The sequence below is a fragment of the Mirounga leonina genome, unplaced genomic scaffold, assembly GCF_011800145.1.
Source record: "Mirounga leonina isolate KUSES-001 unplaced genomic scaffold, KU_Mleo_1.0 Mir_454, whole genome shotgun sequence".
Lineage (NCBI taxonomy): Eukaryota > Metazoa > Chordata > Mammalia > Carnivora > Phocidae > Mirounga > Mirounga leonina.
This window is the reverse complement of record NW_023270763.1, coordinates 1,881,616-1,891,961: the sequence shown is the minus strand read 5'-3', so window position 1 is coordinate 1,891,961 and position 10,346 is coordinate 1,881,616. Positions and strand designations below refer to the sequence as shown.

General features: G+C 66.4%; 1 protein-coding gene across 3 annotated transcripts in view; it reads right to left on the bottom strand.

Moving 5' to 3' along the window:
- LFNG (LFNG O-fucosylpeptide 3-beta-N-acetylglucosaminyltransferase) overlaps positions 1-7,354 on the bottom strand; it is a 9,803-nt gene extending 2,449 nt beyond the window's left edge. Inside the window, exons 1-7 of one of the 3 annotated variants that reach the window (XM_034988266.1) lie at positions 6,840-7,354; positions 2,303-2,351; positions 1,672-1,789; positions 1,411-1,564; positions 1,226-1,311; positions 631-796; positions 86-171 (exon numbers count right to left, since the gene is read on the bottom strand). In XM_034988266.1, coding sequence (XP_034844157.1) covers positions 86-171; positions 631-796; positions 1,226-1,311; positions 1,411-1,564; positions 1,672-1,789; positions 2,303-2,351; positions 6,840-7,268 — 1,088 coding nt within the window. In that variant the 5' untranslated portion in view covers positions 7,269-7,354. The remainder of the gene's footprint in view (positions 1-85; positions 172-630; positions 797-1,225; positions 1,312-1,410; positions 1,565-1,671; positions 1,790-2,302; positions 2,352-6,839) is intronic. The other 2 variants (XM_034988267.1, XM_034988268.1) reach the window with 2 other exon arrangements.
- Between the last annotated feature and the right edge of the window lie 2,992 nt (positions 7,355-10,346).

Genomic DNA, 10,346 nt, shown 5'->3' with positions numbered 1-10,346 from the left:
CCCCCCCAGACAACCCCTCCAGGCCCAGCAGACCCCCAAGGAATCCAACGTAAGGCCCAGCCTCTATCTGGACCTGCTTCCTCACCTGGACGGGTCAGCCTCCACCGAGAAGGGCCCCTTCATGTGGATGGCATTCCGCTTACTCTCAAACATGCCGTAGCTGAGGGTCACCTGTGGGGGGAAGGGAGGGCCTAGGTGAGACCAGGAGAGGCCCCCACGTCCCCAGCTCTGTCCACGGCTGCCCATATGGTTCTGCGAGAGGGAACAGCCTTGCCTTCTGCCCTCCCTCGGCCCAAGAAGGCAGGCCTATGAGTCCCACTGTACCACACCCCACCTGCTCTGCACAACCCAGGAATGAAGTCTAGGGTGGAGGCCTCAGTGAAGGCTAGTGGAGTGCCCAGCCAGGGCCAAGAAAACCCCCATACAGCACAGAGTAGGTGTCCCAGGATTTGAGCAGGGTCCCGCTGGTGGGGGGTGGAGTTGGGTGTCCGAGGGGCAGCCAACAGTGCGGCCCTTCCTCTGTTCCCTGTTTAAAACAGTGACTCCACCCTCCCTCCTCCACCCCCACCCCCCCCATACCACTTGGTTTGGTTGGATTTTCCCCTTCCCTCCCGGGCCTGGGAGGCGCACCTGCTCATGGAGCTCCGAGGCGGGCACCTGCTGCAGGTTCTCCAGGTGGGAGTGGAAGAGCCCGCTGCGGATGAGGGGCACGCCCAGCAGGGCCTCCACGATGTAGCCGATGGTGCAGTCATCCGGCAGGCGGATCCGCTCGGCTGTGCTCATGAAGTGGCCCCTGCTGCAGGAGGACAGGGCCCGACCCATGAGCAAAGGCAGGAGCTGGACACCTCCTGGGAGCTCAGTCGGACCCAGCCAGCCAGAACCCAGCCGGGGATGAAGAAGCCAGACCTGGGAGGAGAGGAGGGGAACATGCCCCCTGCAGAGCAGGATGTGGACCAGAACACTGACCAGCTGGCCCGGCAGCAGCTCCGTCCCTCCCAGAGGCCCCGCACAGCACCCTCCTCTGAACCGGCTGGATAATTCTGAGTCGGGGTTACCGGGCGAGCAGAGAAAGGAGTCCTGCCCGATGGTAGTGACCAGTGGGGTGTGTGTGTGGGGGGGGGGGGTTGTGACTCAGCCCGCCCTTGCATGTGAGGTTGGGGACACCCGTCGCTGGGAAGGCCTTGGGACCCAGGGCAGGCTCACCCCGGGGCCCAAGGGCACTCACCTGGCCCACGGGCTCATCTTCAGGGCGAGCCCACGGCTGATGCAGAAGCCTGCCCCGCCAGTGGCAAACCAGAAGTGGACGGGGCGCTGCGGGAGGGGAGCGTGGTGAGACCCTCGCCCCAGGCTCCAGGGACCCCGTAGGCGTCCTGGCCCCCCGGCTCGGGCCCGCGAGGGCGGCGCACTCACCATCTTGTTCTCGCTGACCCGCTCTGTGGCCTGGATGGGCCTGTCCAGGCTGGGCTTGCCGATGTACACGTCCTGCGTGTGCGGGTAGCCGGCCAGCAGCCGCAGCAAAGCCCGGACGTTGACATAGTTGTCGTCGTCCACGTGGCAGAACCACCTGCGGAGAAGCCACCGGGAGAGGGAGAGAGAGAGAGCACGTCAAGGGTGGCGGGCCGCCAGGGCGGGGACCTGCAGGGGACGGGGCACGCTCCTCGGGACACTCACTTCCTCCCCGATGCGATGAAGTGGTCGTACTCCACCGCCATCTTGCAGGACAGCGCCTGGCGGCTGTGGGCAGCCGAGCAGTTGGTGTTGACCACGTTGCCTGGGAGCGGGGGAGGGGCTGTAAGCGGGTCCGAGCTGGCTCAGCGAGGTCAGCGGTCGACACCCGCCGACCCCCCCACCCGTGAGAGCAGAGCGGGACGGAGCCGGTGACCGTCCCAGGGCGCCCTGGGTTCAAGCTGTGCCCTGCGGCGGCCTCCTCCCACTGCCCCCTCCCCAGCACAGGGCTCCCGCCCGGTGATCACACTCCCCCCACCCCCAGCCCAACCCCCTCCGGGGCAACCCCGGCCCGCCCCTGCCCATTCAGGCGGCTTTTTCCCAGCACCGGCCACCTGTTGCCGCCACATCAGCTCAAAGGGCCCCGGGAGCTGAAAGGACCTCATTTGCATGAGAATTGGGTGCCCCCCCCAGTGATGGGGCGGGGCATTGAGCAAACCAGTTGAGTAAACTGCCCTCTCTGGCCCGTGGCCTCCGTGACCTCTCCGGAGGGGAGAGGGGAGCGGAGGAGGGAGGGGACAGTTCCTCCCAGGAGTGGAGCCCCCCCCCCCCCGGCCTCCCCAAGTCCAGGGCTCACCCGTGCGCCTGGCCAGGGCTTCATCGTCCCCGTCAGTGAAAATGAACGTCTGGAAGGAGAAACGTGGCCTTGAACAGGCGGCTCTGGGTCCCCCAGCCCCGGGCCACTGAGGGGGTGCAGGCCCGGGCACCCTGAGGCTTCAGCAGCTACAGCTCAGTCACACCCACTCTCCACCCTCCCGTGGGCCTCAGTTTCCCCACGTGCACCCATGTAGGTAGTCTCAAGTGTCCAGCCTAAGCAGAAGCAGGGCCGGGACTCCTGCAGACCCCACCCTCCCATGTCGACAGCTGGGCCCAAGGTCGCCAGGCGGCTGTGCCGGCACGAGCCAGGTGGGGCGCCCCGCCCACCCGCCAGGTGACCGGCTCCTCGCCCGCCCCGCACACCTGGCAGGGCACACACCCTTATTGACACAGGACCCAGCCTGCGGGAGGGGGCAGAGGGCCGTGGGGGGGGGGGGCAGGCAGAGGAGGTCGGCTTTGGGAAGCCAAGTCTCAATCAGTCAGGGACAAAGGCCTCTGCTGGGCGGCTGCCAAGCCCTGGCGGACAAAGGGCCCGGAGGGAGGATGAATCACCAGGCATTGTCCGCCAGCTTTGTCCTGGGCCGCACGGCGAGGGGCGCCGGGCTGGCCTTAACTCGGCCGCGTTAAGCGGGAGTGGCCGCGCTGCCCATTACCATACAGCTGGCCTGGTTAACTGGGCTGGGCTGGGCGAGAGGTCCGCTGGGCAGGGGTGCGGCCACAGCACTGCAGTCCTGGGGCTGGGCCTTCAAGGCCGCCCCCCCCTCCCCCGACGCCCCGGCCGGTGTGACTAGCCGGCCAGGTCACTTTCCCTGAGACTAAGAAGGCACCACAGTGCTCTGGAAACTCCAGCGGTCAGGAGGGTTGAGGCGGGAAACGGTGGGTGCGCCAGCCTGCAGATCAGCACCCCCCCACACCCCCCTGCTCAGGCAAGGAAATCCAGGCTGGCAGACAGGCTTTGCCCAAGGCCACATCAAGGCTCTACCTGGGCCAACACAGCGCCACCCCTGCCAGGATCGCTCCGAGGAAGGGGTGGGGGGGCACCGGGGCGGAGCCAGGAGCTGCCAGCACCCGCCTGGGCCCGTCAGCACACGGGGAGGAATGTTCCTTCCTCTGCCTGGCCCGCCCAGCGTGTGCAGCCCAGCGCACCCAGGCCCGGCTGAATGCAAAGCCTGGGGCCTGGTGGGGGCGGTGCTCTGAGCACAGGCAGCAGGAGACCCCCCCACCTCCGTGCCCACCAGACCTCAGTTTCCTCGTATGGGTCCAAGGGAGGATCCAGCATGTGCAGGCCCAGAGCACAGTACACATCCAGCAACCTGGGAGACCCAGCTGGGGTCCCCACCCTCCTTTCGGCGGCCCCGGCTGCTTGCCCAGCCTGACCCCAGACCGGAGCCCAGACTCAGGCGAAGCCACAAGGTGCCAATCCCACCTTGTTGTGAGCTGGGGAAGGGGCAGGCCCGGTGGACACCCTCTCCATACTCGCAGCCCCCCCTTCCGGAGCCCTGCAGGCACCCCAAGGCAGCCCGCACGCACGGACTCGCACCCAGCCCCCCGCCCACTCCCCAGCATCGCAGCCCAGGAATGCTGTGGGAGGCTGAGGCGGCCAGTGCAGACGCGCTGCTGCCGTCTCCGGATTAGAAGGAAAATGCTTTCTTAATGAGATCAAGCGGGGCCTGTTCTCCCGCGCTCTGGTGGTGCCCTAAAAACCCAGCCCAAGGCTACGGAGATTAAAGTCACCTTTGTTCAGCTGGGGGGAGAGCAAGGCGGGCGGCCTGGAGAGGAGTAAAGGGAGGGTGGGGCTGTGGGGGTGGGAGGGTGCCAGGCCTCCCGTCTCCCTACATCAGAGCGACTGGCAGAGGAGGGGACAGGCTGCCTGGCGGTTCAGAGCCTCAGGATCCCCTTCTGTCAAATGGGCACAACAAGAGCTCACCTGCACCCAGAGCAAAGCACGGACACGGACTCCCTTCTCTGGTCTCCCTAACGGCCCTGAGAGGTGGGCACCATTACTACCTGAGCGGACACTGGGGACGCTGAGGACCAGAGAGGGGCAGCCTCCAGCCTGTGGTCATACGCTGGGGCAGACGTGGTGCCAGCCTAGCCCCAAGTGCCTTCCGGGACTGAGCCCGCCCCACCCCGCCGCCTGGCCGGCCAGGCCTCCTCCCCACTTCCCCGACGATGGGGCTGGAGGAGGAAGAGCAGGGCAGCGAGGGCGGCAGGGCTGGCCCAGAGCGGGCGGGGGGACACCCACAGGAAGCGACATTGTTCCTGGAGCTGCGATTCAAAGAAACACAGGATGCCAAGCTCTCCCCCAGCAATTGTGGCCACTGCGGTGGCAGCCGCTGCAGCCTGGCCCACTCCTGGGAGGGGTGGGGGAGGGATGTGGGGGCCGAAGGTCCAGCCCCTCATCCTGGACTTTGAGGACTGTCTCAGTGTGGCCCCTGCTGACCAACCCCCACCCACCATCACTCCAGTTGCTGGAAGTTTCTTACACGTGCTCCATGCTGGTCCTGTCTGTCTAGCTCAAATGGCACCTCCTCCAGGAAGTCCTCCAACCCTCCACGTGGGTCAGATGCCCACTCTCAGCTTGCACAGCCTCTCTGGGTTTCCCCCCACCAAAGCCCTGACTTCTCTGCGTCCCCCCCATCAGACTGGGCCTGATTCACCATGCGCAGGACTGGAAGAAGAGGGCCCTGGGTCATGACAGTTTCAAGGACCCCCTCCCCCACAACGCGATATGCAGCCTCGGCTTGCTGTGACACATGAGCCGACGCTGGGGGCAGATGCAGCCTCTCCTGGGTGGGTTCAGCCGGCAAGAAGGAAACCTGAGTGGCCCTTCAACGGGGACCTCAAGGCCCGGGGGAGTGACGGCCCCCACCCCGACCCTGGGTAACTGTTGGGCTCGTTCCCTCTGCCTCCAGGTTTTGCCAGTCCCCTTCCAGAGATGAGGCGACGGAGGGTCAGAGAGGCCTCAGGTCTTGCCCAAGATTACCCACCTGGGCTTGGGACTGGTACCCAAGACCCTTCGACCACATCCCCTCTGCTGGAGAAAGCCCCCCAAGTCCAAGACGAGAGGTGCTCCCTTGGAGCTGGTGGTGGCCCAGCAGGAGCCGAATGCTGCCAAAGGTCACCCAGCAGGGAGGCAGGGTCCTGGGGGGTAGGGTGCCTGGCTCAGGGATGGTGCCCCACAAGGGCTGTCAGTCAGGGATGGGGGGGGGCCGGCGGCCCTCTCATCACCAAGCAACCTGAGTGGCCAGCACGCAGTGGCGGTTCCCATGGAGCGCATAGCTGCGCACAAGAGGCCGGACGCCTTTCTCCGTTGGAGAAAGGGGCTTTGTTACCTTGCCCAAGCGGCCGGCGTGAGAGCCGCCGGGCGCTGGGAATCCTAACGGCCCGGCGGCCAAACAAAACCCACGGCCCCCGCCGCCCCCTCCCGCCAGCCCGCTGAGCCCCTGGGAAAGGGGTTGCTGCTTTCCCAGGAGGCTGCCACGGGGCTCCCAGGGCCCCCTCCCCACACTGGAACCAGAAAGAACCCTTCCCCACCCCCAGCCCCCGGACCCCATCATGACCTCACCAGAACCCTGTCCCCAAACAGGGCTCCGCCACGCCAGAAGATCCCAGGCCTTGAGGTTTAAACAGGGAGGAAGGGGTGTGAGGTCCTCTCTGAGCCCTCACCCTGGTCAAGAGTCCCTCAGCTTCACCCCAGATGCCCACTTAGTCCCCTGAATCTCCCAGCCCACGGCTGTTCCCTCACTACCCCTCCCCTGGCAGGGCCCACACTGCCCGGTCCCGCCCCAACCCAACCGTTCTGCTGCAGCCTCGGGGGAGATTTTCAAAGTGGGGTGTGTCTTTATTATGTGTAGGAAGTCAATGCTCAACTAGGGTGCAGTAAGCACAAAGTTCAAGGCTCCAAAGACTCCTGTGCTCTGGGGACAGGATCTCTGCACAGACCCCCAAACCCCAGTGCTCTCTTTGGAAAGGGATTCTCCAGGGCTCACCAACACACACCCCAACTCCAAATTATCTCTAACAATGACTTGCCCCCCATCCCATAGAAAAGACTCATGAGAGAAGGGACCAGCCCTATAGCGGGGGTTCTAACCCCCCACTCCACCACTCAGGAAAAAGTCTTCCTCCTCAGGGCAGGGTCTGAGCCCAGGTGGATGCCTCACGAAGAATCTGCCTTCTGGAGGTTTGGGGACAATAGCACCTTATTAATGCACTCCAGTGCTTGGAGGCCGGGGGAGAAACATCACAGAGCACCAACCCCAAGCAACGGCAGCATCAATTCACACCATCCAGGGCTCTGGAGGTTGGATGGGGTCGGGTCCCCCTCTGACACTTGCACAACTCAACGGGGAGAGTGTCCCCATCAGCAGACCGGGCTGGAAAGGGATGGACTGGCGTCACTACCCCCACATAGTCCCGGTAGCTGGACAGATGTGCAGCCTGGCGCCCATCGGATACTGCCACCGGCTGCACAAGAGGCACCCCCCTACCCCGCCCAGGCTGTGGGGGCTCACCATCTCCTTGTGGCGCGAGATCCAGGTCTCCAGCAGCAGATCGAGGCGCGCGCGGTGAAACTTTCTGGTGGTCTTCACCGCGATGAAGACGTCGTGGGGCGCCAGCGACTCGGCCGGGGGCGGCCGGGGGCCGTCGGCGGGGCGGGGGGCGCCCCCGGGCGGTGGGCGCGCGTCTCTGCGCGCGCGGGTCAGCAGGCTGAAGTACTCGGACAGACTGTGCACCTCGCGGGCGAGCGCAGCGGGCGCCGCCGCCGCCTCCAGCCCGGGCGCCGGGGCCGCCCCCGCGGGGCCCGCCAGGCTGCGCAGCGCGCGCCGGCCGCGCTCTGCGGGCACCGGGGGCGGCGGCGGGTCGGCCGTGAGCACCAGCAGGCAGGCGAGCAGCGCGCCCGCCAGCGCCAGCAGCAGGCGTCGGCCGCAGCGCTTGAGCATGGTGGGGTGGCGGCCGCCGGCGCGCCCTGCCCGGTGCGCCCTGCCCTGCCCCGCCCCGCACACCGGCGCCGAGGATCCCGGGTCCCGCGGCGCGTTCAGCTGTCCACCGCTCGCGCCCCGCGCTCTTAAACCTCCCCGCGGACTCCGCCCCCTGGGGCGTGGTCCCCCGCGAGGCTCCGCCCCTACCGCGCGCTCACTGGCTCCGGGGCCCCGGGGCGGGACCTCGCGCGGGTCGCCCCCCGAGACTCGCAGCGCCCACGTGGGGCCGCGGCGGGGGTCTGGGAAAGGCCCGGCGGACGCCGCCGCCCCCGCCCCCTGCGAGCACGTGCACGCCCCGCCCCGCCCAGGTCGTCCCCCGCGGGCGGCCGAGGGGCGTGGGGCCTTGGGCCCGGCTCGCCCCGGTGGCCCCGAAGGGGAAGCCAGGCTGGCCAGCGCCGGCGGGGACCGCACGGGGCGTCTGGCACGCGGAAGGGCGCGCCCTCGGCGCGGTGACCGGGGTTCTGGCACGGGGGCTTCAGGCTCCGCAGGCCCGCAGGAGACGTCCTCGCTTGCTCGCGGTGCCCTGCCCCTCCCCAAGCCCGGCGTCCTGCCCTTGGGGTGGTGCGTGCCAAGCATGGGGGCGGCGCCTAGGTGGACCTGAGCGCACCTAAGGCAGAGTGATTAATACTGAGGAGTCGAGCCCCCCTCCCCCCCGCCGAGCCGCGGGCAGAGACACGTGTGTCCACCGAGAAAGCACCTGTATGAAATTCCACCTTCAGCGCCCTGCCCCCACCCGCCCCGAGCTAATTTCCTCGAATTCCAGCCCAGCGGCGGGGGTGCGGAGCTGGTCCCCGAAGTCCTCCGGGCGCCCCGTGGCGAGAAGAAACTGAAGTCGCCCCGCCCCTCGCGGGATGAAAGGCTGCTTTCTGTCCCATTTGGTCCCTCTACGCTCGGGCCAGATGTGGCCCAGCTGTGCCCCCGCCCCGCCTCCCCGGCACACGGCGGCGCCCACCCCCAGGCCTTCCCACGGGCCGGGCCGGCCCACCGCACGAGCAGGGGCGGCAGGAATGCGCGCCAGCAGCCGGGGTGAGGGTGAGGGTGAGGGGCGAGGGGCCCGGAAGTGGCCGGGGGGCCCCTGGCGCAGGATCAGGGTCTGAGCTCCCTGCCCTCAGCATCTTCCGGAAGCGCAGCTGGGGGCGGCTCTCCGCTTGGCTGAGCCTCCTTCCCCTCCCTCTCGGCTCGGACATCCCCTCCTCAGGAGGCCCTCTGTGACCGCCAGGGCCCCGGGGCCCATTTAGCGCTCGCTCTGCCCACTGGCCAGTTCTCCTCGCAGCCCTTAGCCCTCTGCCTGCAATGGGTCCCCCTTCCTGCACCGAAGGTCAAGTGCAGGAGAACAGGGCGTAGTGGGTGCTCTGTATGGATTTACTGGGTAGATGTCTGCCCCCTGAAAAGGTCAAGTGCAGAACAGGCCTGGAACATGGTAGGTGCTCTGTAAGGATTTACTGGGTAGATGTCTGCCCACCCCCCCGGGGGAGCAGGGAGGCTGTGGCCCATTTGCTCGTAGGGTCCTGGGGCCCTACTCCAGCCCCTCTGTCATGGGGTGTGATGGGGGATAGTGGTTCCCAGGCCTCTTCCTGCTCCCCCCACCCCAGGTAATTAGCAGGCGCCACCTCAGGCAGGCAGATGCCTGAGCAGATGGTCCTGGCTGTGCCCAAGTGATAAGTCTCCCGTGGTGTCACCTCCTGCCATAAACCCCTCCCCCATCAGCCCAGCCTCAGAGCCTCAGAGCCTCGAGGCGGCTGGAGGGGTGGGGATGGGCAGGGGAGAAAAGTTCCCTATGGCTGCATGGGCTGCCCCCAAACAGTAGGCTGAGCCCCAGCCCAGCCTCAAGTCTGAAGTCCGCATGTCCCTTGCCCCACCACCAACTCCCATCTATCCCAGATCTGGACTATTTTGAGAAGGAGTCCCCTCCGCCACCTTCATCTCTCCTCTGGACCTCTTGGGCAGTCTCCACCCTGGTCTCCCTGTCCCCCATCTATCTGCTCTGTTGTCTTCTGCACTCTGAACCAGACGGCTCTAATCATACCCCACCCCCTCCACACACACACACACACACACACACACATCAGAATCTTCCATGGCTCCCCTTTGCTCTGAGTTCAAATCCTGGCCTGGTGCCTACCTATTCCCAGCCCCATTTCTTGCTGAACCCTGCAATCCTCCCTATTCCCCAGCAGCCCAAGCACCCTTGTGCCCCAAAATCTTTGCATGAGCTGTGCCCCGTACCTGGGATTCAGGTCAGCCAGCGGCATCCATACTTGGTGCCCTCTAGATGCTGAGCATTCTCTGAGAGGTCAAGGGGGAGCAGCACGCAGCCGTGGTGCCCCACACACCCACCTGACAAGGCCCTGCCGAGGACATGGCACTCCTTGCTTTCCCTGACTTGTGACCTGGCTCCAGCCTGCCCATTGTACAGAAAGCAAGGTGAAGCTCGGTGCACCGCTGCCTTGCACGCGGGGAGTGAGGAGAGGGAGCACCTGTGCAGAGAGGGACCGGTCCAGCCTGGCCGGGGCTTTCCTGCGCCTCTCTGCAGCCAGGCTGGGGGAGTGGGGGGTCCCGGGTGTGGCTGCCTGTCTGGGAACAGCCGGACAAAGCCTTATAGCATTCTTGTGGGGGCCGTGGGCTTTGGCAAGAGTGATTCAGTTTCTTTGCTGTCAGGAGAATGGAATTTCGTGGTGACTCCTTGAGGTCTAAAAACTGTAAGGGGGTGGCGGGCTTAGCTCCCCCCTCCCCCTTCCCCAAGCCTAGGGCACTCTCCTCCACTGCCCTTGCCCTAGGCCCAAAGGCTCCCCCCACTAGGGACCCACTGAGCCAAACAGCCAGCCAGCTAGCCCAGCCATGGGGGAAGGGGAGGTGCTGGGCTCAGGACAGGAAATGGGGAGCTCAGAGGGGATGGGGAGGGCTGACCAGGTTGCCAGGAAGCCCCTGGGGGCCTTAGGGTCCTGGGGAAGGGGGCTGGGAGCACAGGCTGCAGGCAGGCCTGAGCACAGCCCAGGGGCTGGGGACCCCTCTGGAGCCAGCCCACCAGCCTTGCAAACC